This window comes from Nerophis ophidion, linkage group LG26 (assembly GCF_033978795.1).
Source record: "Nerophis ophidion isolate RoL-2023_Sa linkage group LG26, RoL_Noph_v1.0, whole genome shotgun sequence".
NCBI classification, from domain to species: domain Eukaryota; kingdom Metazoa; phylum Chordata; class Actinopteri; order Syngnathiformes; family Syngnathidae; genus Nerophis; species Nerophis ophidion.
The window spans coordinates 23,159,005-23,171,611 of record NC_084636.1 but is presented as its reverse complement, the minus strand read 5'-3'; the positions used below and the strand labels follow the sequence as shown (position 1 = coordinate 23,171,611).

Genomic DNA, 12,607 nt, shown 5'->3' with positions numbered 1-12,607 from the left:
GGCTACACTTCCACATCCTTTATTTACATACAGTCGACTTTTCGCCTCACTTGACTGATTGCACATTCATACCGTATGTGTGTGTGTGTGTGTGTGTTCTGGCAATGCTTACTTAATGGGGACATAGCTCTGTTTACACAGTCTCCTTTAGGGGACCTCTGATGGTATGGGGACAAACAAAAAAAGGTGGTTCTCAAATGGGGGTACGCGTACCCCTGGGGGTACTTGAAGGTGTGCCAAGGGGTACGTGAGATTTTTTTTTAAATATTCTAAAAATAGCAACAATTCAAAAATCCTTTATAAATATATTTATTGAATAATACTTCAACAAAATATGAATGTAAGTTCATAAACTGTGAAAAAAAATGCAACAATGCAATATTCAGTGTTGACAGCTAGATTTTTTGTGGACATGTTCCATAAATATTGATGTTAAAGATTTCTTTTTTTTTTTGTGAAGAAATGTTTAGAATGAAGTTGATGAATCCAGATCAGGGGTCATCAACCTTTTTGAAACCAAGAGCTACTTCTTGGGTACTGATTAATTGATACATACTTAAATAAATTGCCAGAAATAGCCAAATTGCTCAATTTACCTTTAATAAACAAATCTACACATATATATAAAAATGGGTATTTCTGTCTGTCATTCCGTCGTACATTTTTTTTCCTTTTACGGAAGGTTTTTTGTAGAGAATAAATGATTTAAAAAAAAACACTTATTTGAACGGTTTAAAAGAGGAGAAAACACGAAAAAAATGAACATTTAATTTTGAAACATAGTTTATCTTCAATTACGACTCTTTAAAATTCAACAAAAAAAAATAAAAAGAAAAACTAGCTCATTTGAATCTTTTTGAAAAATTAAAAAAATAATTTATGAAACATCATTAGTAATTTTTCCTGATTAAGAAAAAATTTGGAATTTTGATGACATGTTTTAAATAGGTTAAAATCCAATCTGCATGTTGTTAGAATATATAACAAATTGGACCAAGCTATATTTCTAACAAAGACAAATCCTTATTTCTTCTAGATTTTCCAGAACAAAAATTTTAAAATACATTCAAAAGACTTTGAAATATGATTTAAATTTGATTCTACAGATTTTCTAGATTTGCCAGAATATGTTTTTTTTTCATTTTAATCATAATGAGTTTAAACAAATATTTCACAAATATTCTTGGTCGAAAAAACAGAAGTTAAAATGAAAAATTAAATTAAAATGTAATTATTATTCTTTACAATTAGAAAAAAAAATACTTGAACATTGATTTAAATTGTCAGGAAAGAAGAGGAAAGCATTTAAAAGGTAAAAAAGTATATATGTTTAAAAATCCTAAAATAATTTTTAAGGTTGTATTTTTTCTCAAAAAATTTCTTTCTGAAAGTTATAAGAAGCAAAGTAAAAAAATAAATGAATGTATTTAAACAAGTGAAGACCAAGTCTTTAAAATATTTTCTTAGATTTTCAAATTCTATTTGAGTTTTGTCTCTCTTAGAATTAAAAATGTCGACCAAAGCGAGACCAGCTTGCTAGTAAATAAATACAATTCAAAAAATAGAGGCAGCTCACTGGTAAGTGCTGCTATTTGAGCTATTTTTAGAACAGGCCAGCGGGCGACTCATCTGGTCCTTACGGGCGACCTGGTACCTGTGGTCACCGCGTTGGTGACCCCTGATCCAGATGGATCTCAATTACAATCCCTAAAGAGGGCACTTTAAGTTGATGATTACTTCTATTTGTAGAAATCTTTATAATTGAATCACTTGTTTATTTTTCAACAAGTTTTTAGTTATTTCTATATCTTTTTTTCCAAATAGTTCCAGAAAGACCACTACAAATGAGCAATATTTTGCACTGTTATACTATTAAATAAATCAGAAACTGATGACATAGTGCTATATTTTACTTCTTTATCTCTTTTTTTCAACCAAAATTGCTTTGCTCTTATTAGGGGGTACTTGAATTAAAAAAATGTTCACAGGGGGTACATCACTGAAAAAAAGTTGAGAACCACTGCGGCCTAGAGGGAAACCTTTTTAAATGATTGTCAGATCCATTCTGAAGATGCCTAAGTGAAAAGTGAAACATTTGTTATTCTGGCATTAATAGTAATAGTGATTCTGTATGGGATCCATCCTTAGTTAAAATCAATGATTTTTTCCAAAAACAAATTCTGGTTTAGTGTTCCTTAGGATGACATTTTCATATAGCATGATTATAAAACAGTATTACCTTAAAGTATGATTCACATTCAGAATTTTCCATCCTTCTAAATATGGTAGTTGGAGTTGCAGACAATTGTATTACTGCGAAATAGCAGTTTTCGGTAATGTCACAGAAGATGCAGGATTTTCTTTAATTTTCTTTAAGTGGTGAAACTTCCTATAAGAGGACAGCTGTAGTGCTGTATTCTAAGGATCATGTCATATTTAATTTGAACTTTTTTTTTTTAAATTGTCCTCATAAATCATTTACAGATGTGTGTGAAATAGGGAAAATGATTTAAATTTGGCCCCCATGAACCATATTAACTCTTTTTTTCTCAGGGTCCCCAGTAAGAATGATTATCACATTACTTCATCAATCCAGAGATTTAAAATACTTGTATGAGCTAACTGGGCAATGGCCATTCTATCTATTTTTTTGATGCCTTCACAATCTGTAGAAAGGGTGGTCCCCACAAGTGATGATCAAAAACCAGGTCCCCATTTCAAATGATAACCAGTTTGTGTGTGTGTGTGTGTGATTCTCCTTCAGGTTGCGCCTTTGTCAAGTTTTCCACACATACCGAGGCTCAGTCTGCAATCGGTGCCCTCCACGGAAGTCAGACAATGCCAGTGAGTACAGCTGAATATTTTACACGCACACACACACACACACAGACGTTGCGCACTATACCTTAAAAATTATATTCAATGATTGGACATTTGGAAAAAATATATATATTATAATAAAAAGTATATATATATATATATATATATATATATATATATATATATATATATATATATATATATATATATATATATATATATATATATATATATATATATATATATATATATATATATATATATATATATGGTAACACTTCAGTCTGGGGAACATATTGTAAGTAACAAAGACTAATTTTAGAGTTATTTGGACACTAGGGTATCATATTGTAAGTAAAGCAGACTTAATTTTGAATTATTTGGACACTAGGGTATCATATTGTAAGTTAAAAAAAATAATTTAGAGTTATTTGGACAAAGGGGGAAATATTTTAAGCAACAAAAACTTAGTTTAGAGTTATTTGGACAATAGGGGAACATATTGTAAGTAACAAAAACTTAGTTTAGACTTATTTGGACACTAGAGGAACATATTGTATGTAAAAAAAACAAATATTAATTTAGAGTTATTTGGACACTAGGGGAACATATTGTAAGTAACAAAGACTTAATTTAGAGTTATTTGGACACTAGGCAAACATATTGTAAGAAACAAAACAAATATTAATTTAGAGTTATTTAGACACTAGGGGAACATATTGTAAGTAAAAAAAAAACTTCATTTTGAGTTTTTTGGACACTAGGGGAACATATTGTAAGTAACAAAGACTTAATTTAGAGTTATTTGGACACTAGGCGAACATATTGTAAGAAACAAAGATTAATTTAGAGTTATTTGGACACTAGGCGAACATATTATAAGAAACAAAGATTAATTTAGAGTTGTTTGGACACTAGGGGAACATATTGTAAGAAACAAAGATTAATTTAGAGTTATTTGGACACTAGGGGAACATATTGTAAGTATCAAAGACTTAATTTAGAGTTATTTGGACACTAGGCGAACATATTGTTAGAAACAAAGATGAATTTAGAGTTATTTGGACACCAAGGGAACATATTGTAAGTAACAAAAACTGTATTTATTATTTGGACACTAGGGCAACATATTGTAAGTAACAAAGACTTAATTTAGAGTTATTTGGGCAATAGGGGTACATATTGTAAGTAAAAAAAACTTAATTTAGAGTTATTTGGACACTAGGACAACATATTGTAAGTAACAAATTTAATTTAGAGTTATTTGGACACTAGGGGAACATAGTCTAAGTAACAAAAACTATTTATTATTTGGACACTAGGGCAACATATTGTAAGTAATATTGTAAGTAGAAAAGACTTAATTTAGAGTTATTTGGACACTAAGGGAACATATTGTACGTAACAAAGACTTAATTTAGAGTTATTTGGACACTAGGCAAACATATTGTAAGAAACAAATATAAATTATAGAGTTTTTCGGACACTAGGGCATAATATTGTAAGTAACAAAGACTTAATTTAGAGTTATTTGGACACTAGGGGAACATATTGTAAGTAACAAAGACTTAATTTAGAGTTATTTGGACACTAAGGGAACATATTGTAAGAAACAAAGATACATTTCGAGTTATTTGGACACTAGGGGAACATATTGTAAGTAATGAAAACTTAGTTTAGAGTTATTTGGACAATAGGGGAACATATTGTAAGTAACAAAAACTTAATTTAGAGTTATTTGGACACTAGGGGAACATATTGTACGTAACAAATACTTAATTTAGAGTTATTTGGACAATAGGGGAACATATTGTAAGTAACAAAAACTTAAAATCGAGTTATTTGGACATTAGGGTATCATATTGTAAGTAACAAAGACTTAATGTAGCGCTATTTGGACACAAGGGGGACTTATTATAAGTAAAAAAAAAAACTTAATTTAGAGTTATTATGACACAAGGGGAATGTATTGTAAGTAAAAAAAAAAACATAATTTTGAGTTATTTGGACACTAGGGGAACAAATTGTTAGTAACAAAGACTTAATTTAGAGTTATTTGGGCAATAGGGGAACATATTATAAGTAAAAAAAAAACTTTATTTAGTTATTTGGACATTAGGGTATCATATTGTAAGTAACAAAGACTTAATTTAGAGTTATTTGGACACTAGGGCAACATATTGTAAGTAACAAACTTAGTTTAGAGTTATTTGGACACTAGGGCAACATATTATAAGTAACAAAGACTTAATTTAGAGTTATTTGGACACTAGGGCAACATATTGTAAGTAACAAACTTAATTTAGCGTTATTTGGACACTAGGGTATCATATTTACAGTTATTTGGACACTAGGGGAACATTTTGTAAGTGACAAAAACTTAATTTACAGTTATTTGGACACTCGCGGAACATATTGTAAGTAACAAAGACTTAATTTGGAGTTTTTGGACAGTATTAATATTTGTAGTTTTGTGTTTTGTCAGTTAGGGTTAGACTTAGACCCTAACCCTAAACCCGAACCCTTAATAAGTACTTAATAATGACTAATTAAGAGCCAATGTGTTATGTTACTAATTTGCATTTTAATAAGCAAGTAATTAATGGTGAATATGTTCCCCATACTAAAGATACCAAATATACGATAGCTAATGTTGATCTTGCACTAAGGGCATATGGCGTTACTAAAAAAAAAAAAAAATTTTTAAATAAACGCCACTTGTCACAGCATTAAAAACAAATGCTGGAAGTGTAGCACTCGGTCTCTTTAATTAATATTATATTTTTTTTAAATCTCATTCGAAGATAAAACTGTTTAGAGCCATAATTGAATTTCAGGCGAGTCATCAATCAGCGCGGTTCTGCTTGCATAATCAGCGACTATAACTCCAGTGCCAGATTACATTCGCCGGTTATGTAACGGCGCCCCTGTCCTCCGAATTCCCCCTTTTTTGCACCGGATCGTTCATTTTCCGACTCAACTCTTCGCCTGAAAGAGATGCACGTCTCTTATGAGGACCAAAAGCCCTCGTTTTTGTTTGGGAAACTGTTCAGCCTGGACTTCTCGTCATTCTACCATCCGCCGGCGCCTCCTCACGGTGTTGGTGTTTGTCCTTTATGACTCCATTATTAATGGTTGCCGACGTGTTGCGGCTAAAGTGGGGCGCCAGAAGCCAGCTGTGCCATTTTAGCCAGTCAATCTAAGTGCAAATGACTGCAGGTCGCCGGGAAAGACACTTGATGTCCATTCTCCATAGATACTGTCCCTCCCCATCACTCCGGTCCACTATCTGCACTAGCTCTTTGCCCCTGCTCGTCTCTCTTTGGCATCCTCTGGGGATATTAGGCAATAGACTTGTTTACTCCACCTTTCACCACATCGGCTGCTGAATTATTCATCTAACTATAAGCAAGGAGCCGAAGGGAAAGAGACACAGAGAGAGTGAGAGAGGGGGGGAAATGGAGAGACTGAGAGAGGAGTGAATGGACAGGATTTATACCTCCTGCTCTGCTAAATTGATTATAGAAATATGATCAGCATCCCATATCCTGAGGCAACTGGCGGACAGAGCTCATCAGAGTAGATACTTTACAGCCCGACGGGTCACATTCATGTTGATGACGAGAAGGAATCAAGGAAGCGATGTGAGCATAGCGTGGGAGTACATAGTGGATACTGTCGGACAAGGCTACTCAACCAGCGACCCGAAGGCTAAATCCAGTACTTTAAGAAAACAAATAAGCCTAAATTACCATATTTTCCAGACCGAGGGCGCACCGGATTATAGGGCGCGTTAAAGGAGTCATATTATTATTATTTTATTCTAAACTGAAAACACTTCCTTGTGGTCTACATAACATGCAAACATGGTCCAAATGTTGCATGGATTATGTTTTACAGATCATCTTTCTGAGAGTCGTTTCAGAATGTGGGCGCTCATACAAACCCCGATTCCATATGAGTTGGGCAATTGTGTTAGATGTAAATATAAACGGAATACAATGATTTGCAAATCATTTTCAACCCATATTCAGTTGAATATTGTACAAAGAAAAAACATATTTGATGTTCAAACTGATATACGTTTTTTTTTTTTTTAAATAATCATTAACTTTAGAATTTGATGCCAGCAACACGTGACAAAGAAGTTGGAAGAGGTGGCAATAAATACTGATAAAGTTGAGGAATGCTCATCAAACACTTATTTGGAACATCCCACAGGTGTGCAGGCTAATTTGGAAAAGGTGGGCGTCATGGTTGGGTATAAAAACAGCTCTCCAAAAAATGCTCAGTCTTTCACAAGAAAGGATGAGGTGAGGTACACCCCTTTGTCCACAAGTGTGTGAGCAAATAGTCAAACAGTTTAAGAACAACGTTTCTCAAAGTGCAATTGCAAGATATTTTGGGATTTCAACATCTACGGTCCATAATAACATCAAAAGGTTCAGAGAATCTGGAAAAATCATTTCACATAAGCGGCATGGCCGGAAACCAACATTGAATGACCGTGAATTTCGATCCCTCAGATGGCACTGTATTAAAAACCGACATCAATCTCTAAAGGATATTACCACATGGACTCAGGAACACTTCAGAAAACCACTGTCACTAAATACAGTTGGTCGCTACATCTGTAAGTGCAAGTTAAAGCTCTACTATGCAAAGCGAAAGCCATTTATCAACAACATCCAGAAACATCGCTGGCTTCTCTGGGCCCGAGATCATCTAAGATGGACTGATGCAAAGTGAAAAAGTGTTCTGTGGTCTGACGAGTCCAAATTTCAAATTGTTTTTGGAAATATTCAACATTGTGTCATCCGGACCAAAGGGGAAGCGAACCATCCAGAATGTTATCGACGCAAAGTTCCAAAGCCAGCATCTGTGATGGTATGGGGGTGCATTAATGCCCAAGCCATGGGTAATTTACACATGTGAAGGCACCATTAATGTTGAAAGGTACATACAGGTTTTGGAACAACACATGCTGCCATCTAAGTGCTGTCTTTTTCATGGACGCCCCTGTTTATTTCAGCAAGACAATGCCAAGCCACATTCAGTATGTGTTACAACAGCGTGGCTTTGTAAAAAAAGAGTGCGGGTACTTTCCTGGCCCGCCTGCAGTCCAGACCTGTCTCCCATCAAATATGTATGGCGCATTATGAAGCGTAGAATACGACAGCGGAGACCCCGGACTGTTGAATGACTGAAGCTCTACATGAAACAAGAATGGGAAAGAATTCCACTTTCAAAGCTTCAACAATTTGTTTACTCAGTTCCCAAACGTTTATTGAATGTTGTTAAAAGAAAAGGTGATATAACACAGTGGTGAACATGGCCTTTCCCAACTACTTTGGCACGTGTTGCAGCCATGAAATCCTAAATTAATTATTATTTGCAAAAAAATAAAATAAAGTTTATGTAGCTCCCCATGACTAAACTAAAATTAATACAGTAATTTACACAGAAGTCTGAATACCTATGTTCATGTGAATTGTTTTAGTCTTTTAGTTTAAATTCATTTACAAATCTTTACCAACAAAGTATTTTCACCTTGTCATTACGGGGTTTTGTCTGTAATATTACCATTTAGGAATACAGCTGTAATGTGTATATTCTCCGGATGAACTGTACGTTAAGTTTAAATGAAAAAGTGGTAACATTAATGTGTTTTGAAGAAACACTAATAAAGACTACATATACATTGAGTTAGAAAGCTCATCAAAAATTTATGATTTCAGAATCAAAGAAAGATATTAGTTACAAACCCGGTTTCAATATGAGTCCGGAAATTGTGTTAGATGTAAATACTGTATAAACGGAATACAATGATTCGCAAATCCTTTTCAACCAATATTCAATTGAACGCACTACAAAGACAAGATATTTGAGGTTCAAACTCAAAAACTTTATTTTTCTTTTGCAAATAATATTTAACTTAGAATTTCATGGCTTCAACACGTTCCAAAGTAATTGGGAAAGGGCATGTTCACCACTGTGTTACATCACATTTTATTTTAACAACAATCAATAAACGTTTTGGAACTGAGGAACCTAATTGTCGAAGCTTTGAAAGTGGGATTCTTTCCCATTGTTGTTTGTGTAGAGCTTCCGTTTTTCAAGAGTCTGGGGTCTCCGCTGTCGTATTTTGCGCTTCATAATGCGCCACACATTTTCGATGAGGGACAGGTTTGGACTGCAGGCACACTTTTACTACGAAGCCAGGCTGTTGTAACATGTGGCTTGGCAGTGTCTTGCTGAAATAAGCAGGGGCGTCCATGATAACGTTGCTTCGATGACAACATGTTGCTCCAAAACCTGTATTGACCTTACAGCATTAATAGTGCCTTCACAGATGTGTAAGTTACCCATGCCTTGAGGACTAATACACCCCCATACCATCACAGATGCTGGCTTTTGAACTTTGCGCCTATTACAATCCGAATGGTTATGGTTCCTCGTTGTTCTAGAGGACACCACATCCTCTGTTTCCAAATTAAATTTGAAATGTGGACTCGTCAGACCACAGAACACTTTTCCATTTTGCATCAGTCCATCTCAGATGAGCTCGGGCTCAGGGTGTTGTTGATAAATAGGTTTGGCTTTGCATAAAAGAGTTTTATCTTGCACTTACAGATGTAGCGACCAACTGTAGTTACTGACAGTGGTTTTATGAAGTGTTCCTGAGCCCATGTGATGATATCCTTTACACACTGATGTCGGTTTTTGATGCAGTACCACTTGAGGGATCAAAGGTCTGTAATGTTATCGCTTACATGCAGTGATTTCTCCAGATACTCTGAAGCTTTTGGTGATTTTACGGACTCGTAGATGGTAAAATCCCTAAATTCCTTGCAATAGCTCGTTGAGAAATGTTGTTCTAAATTTGTTCGACAATTTGCTTACAAAGTGGTGACCCTCGCTCCATCCTTGTTTGTGAATTACTTAGCATTTCATGGAAGCTGCTTTTATACCCAATCATGGCATCCACCACTTCCCAATTAGCCTGCACACCTTCATAAGTGTTTGATGAGCATTCCTCAACTTTATCAGTATTTATTACCACCTTTCCCAGCTTCTTTGTCACGTGTTGCTGGCATCAAATTCTAAAGTTAATGATTATTTGCAAAAAAAAGATTAGTTTATCAGTTTGAACATCAAATATGTTGTCTTTGTAGCATATTTAGCTGAATATGGGTTGAAAATGAGTTGCAAATCATTGTATTATGTTTATATTTACATCTAACACAATTTCCCAACTCATATGGAAATGGGGTTTATATATGCCAAGATAAAAAGGTAGGTATTGAGCTTGTTTTAAGATGACAAAATTATCTGCAGCCGAAAGGCTCCACAAATGGAACAGCCTGTCAATTGTGTGGACATGATAGCGTCTGAGGGCCACTGCAAGGGTAGTGGTTCACATAATTGACTTTTATGCCACTTTCGCAGGCTTAATTCCCTGCCCTGTCACAAAATTGGCAACCAAATCAAAAGTGTTATTTTTTTTAGTACAACTCAAAAGTCAAAGCTAACGATTAAAGTGCTCACATGATGCGTTCTGTTTGTCACTTTCCTGTAGATGACAGTAATGCACAAGATAGTAAAGTATTTTACTTGTACTTTAGAACAGATTTGACAAATACCAAGGTCAAAAATTGTTTGTCCAAGAGAAGCTTTAAAAGGCTGATTTCATGAGAATCCCAGCACCATGTATATAAAAACGCTTTCATCCATCCATTGCCTACCACTTGTCCCTTTTGGGGTTGCGGGGTATCATGTAATATTACATAACATTTTTGACAACCATCATGATTTTGTAACAGTCCACTTTGTTTAATGAATATCCATCCATTTTCTTCTACATGTCCCTTATATTTTATTTCAAGATCATTAAAACATACATTTAAAAACATACCGAAACGTCTATCATGACCGGGATTTGCACCAGAGACCGTTTTCTTTGCAAAAGCATGTACTAACAACTCCTGCAACAGAGCCAACAGAAGTGAAGACGAAAAATTTAAGTTCATATTCTAATCAGTGACAGAGCATGAGGTGGCCAGGAACACGTTCGAGGTAAAATTTTATATCAATAACTGAGCAACATCTCCTCATCCGGAAACAACCACACCGGAAATGTGTCCCGTTAAAAAACGTCCGACCGGAACTCTCTAATAACGAAAGTTCCTCACCACACCGGTATGTTTTAGCGCTTTCATGGCGAGTTTACTGACAGATTTAAGTAAGAACTTTACACTACTTTATATTAGAAATGGCAACAGCGTAGGATTAATGTCCCTTCAAGAAGGTAGAGAAAAAGAAGATTATTGACTACGGTGTCAACACGGACTACAAAGGCGGAATCACGCAATTTTTCAGGATTTATACAAATCTCAAATACAGATCAGCAGGTACCAGAAGGTAAGAAAAGTTTATTTAGCATAATATTTCAAAACAAAACGCCAGATAATGTCTTATCTTATACACACACCATAATAATACGTGTATGTTGAAGCACATTAACCAATGCGGCTTCATAGCTTACCAAAGTCGTACTAAATAATTTTTATATATTTTTGAGCGCCGTGTGTGATGTTCTATATTTTCAATGGGACATAAAATGTTAGTGTTGTTTACTTGAGTCTTGATGCCATCATAGTGCACCCTACACGTATTTCTTTTGTTTGACTGCCATCTTCTGGTCACACCTATCATTACACCATGTACCAAATAAAATAGCTTCGAGGTGGGTAAGCTCAACTAAACTTATTCCTTACATTAGGCACACCGGGTTATAAGGTGCACTGTCGAGTTTTGAAGAAAAAAAACTTATTTTAAATGCGCCTTACAGTCCGGAAAATACGGTACATTTTATGTTGCATCCTCACACAAAATGGGATCCCTACTGATCGCGAACCCCTTCTGCGTTTAGGGCGGGACGGCATCTGACTGACACGACAACGTTATTACACCGACAGTGTCTCACATCAGTTTGATTCATGTGAAACCGACATCCGTATGATTTAATGTTAATGTTATGTTGGCAGCACATTTCTTATCGGATAATATTTGAAGTAAAAGTAGACTTAATTGCGTTATGTTGCTGGAGTTGAATCGGGCTGTGCTTGACCAAAGATTGTACATTAAAAGAGGATGACCTACCGCAAGGGGTTGTACAGCGCACATGATGTGCTAAACAACGTACATTTGCAGCAACTTCATCGTCACATCACGTCATTGCTGGTTTACGAGGCAGAGGAGCATATTCGGCAGCGCACAATCACGGAGTACTTACAATCAGACAAAGTGTGTAGACAGAAAAGGGACAACGGACGCCTTTTGGCTTAAAAACTAAAGATGAAGGTGAAGGTTTAACACTGAAACGCCCTCAGGAAGATGTGCTCTAAGACATGGCGAGCTAGCTAGCGGCTAAAGTCCAGCCCCAGTTTGCAGTGTTTTAGCTACTTCTAAATCACTAATCCTCATCTCTATGGCGACAAATAAAGTAAGTTTCTTACAAGTATCATCCCTGCAGGACGAGGAATAGCTAAACATGCTTCACTACACACCGAAGCTCACTGGCGTCAAAATGTAAACAAACGCCATTTGTGGATCTACACCTGAAATCCTTTGTAATGATACTAAGTACAGCAGCGTATCTAGTCAATACTACTATGATTACGTCAAAAATTTTTGGCATCACATCTTCTGTTTTTTTTTAAATTTATATTATGTTCATAAACTCAGGAAATATGTCCCTGGACACGAGGACTTTGAATATGATCAA

The 12,607-nt window shown here is 35.2% G+C and overlaps 1 protein-coding gene across 6 annotated transcripts in view; it reads left to right on the top strand.

Annotated features, from left to right (window-relative positions):
* Window positions 1-12,607, top strand: part of celf5a (cugbp, Elav-like family member 5a) — a 781,548-nt gene that overhangs the window by 629,756 nt on the left and 139,185 nt on the right. For all 6 annotated transcript variants that reach the window (XM_061888544.1, XM_061888546.1, XM_061888543.1 and 3 more), the window contains exon 5: window positions 2,765-2,844. In XM_061888544.1, coding sequence (XP_061744528.1) covers window positions 2,765-2,844 — 80 coding nt within the window. The remainder of the gene's footprint in view (window positions 1-2,764; window positions 2,845-12,607) is intronic.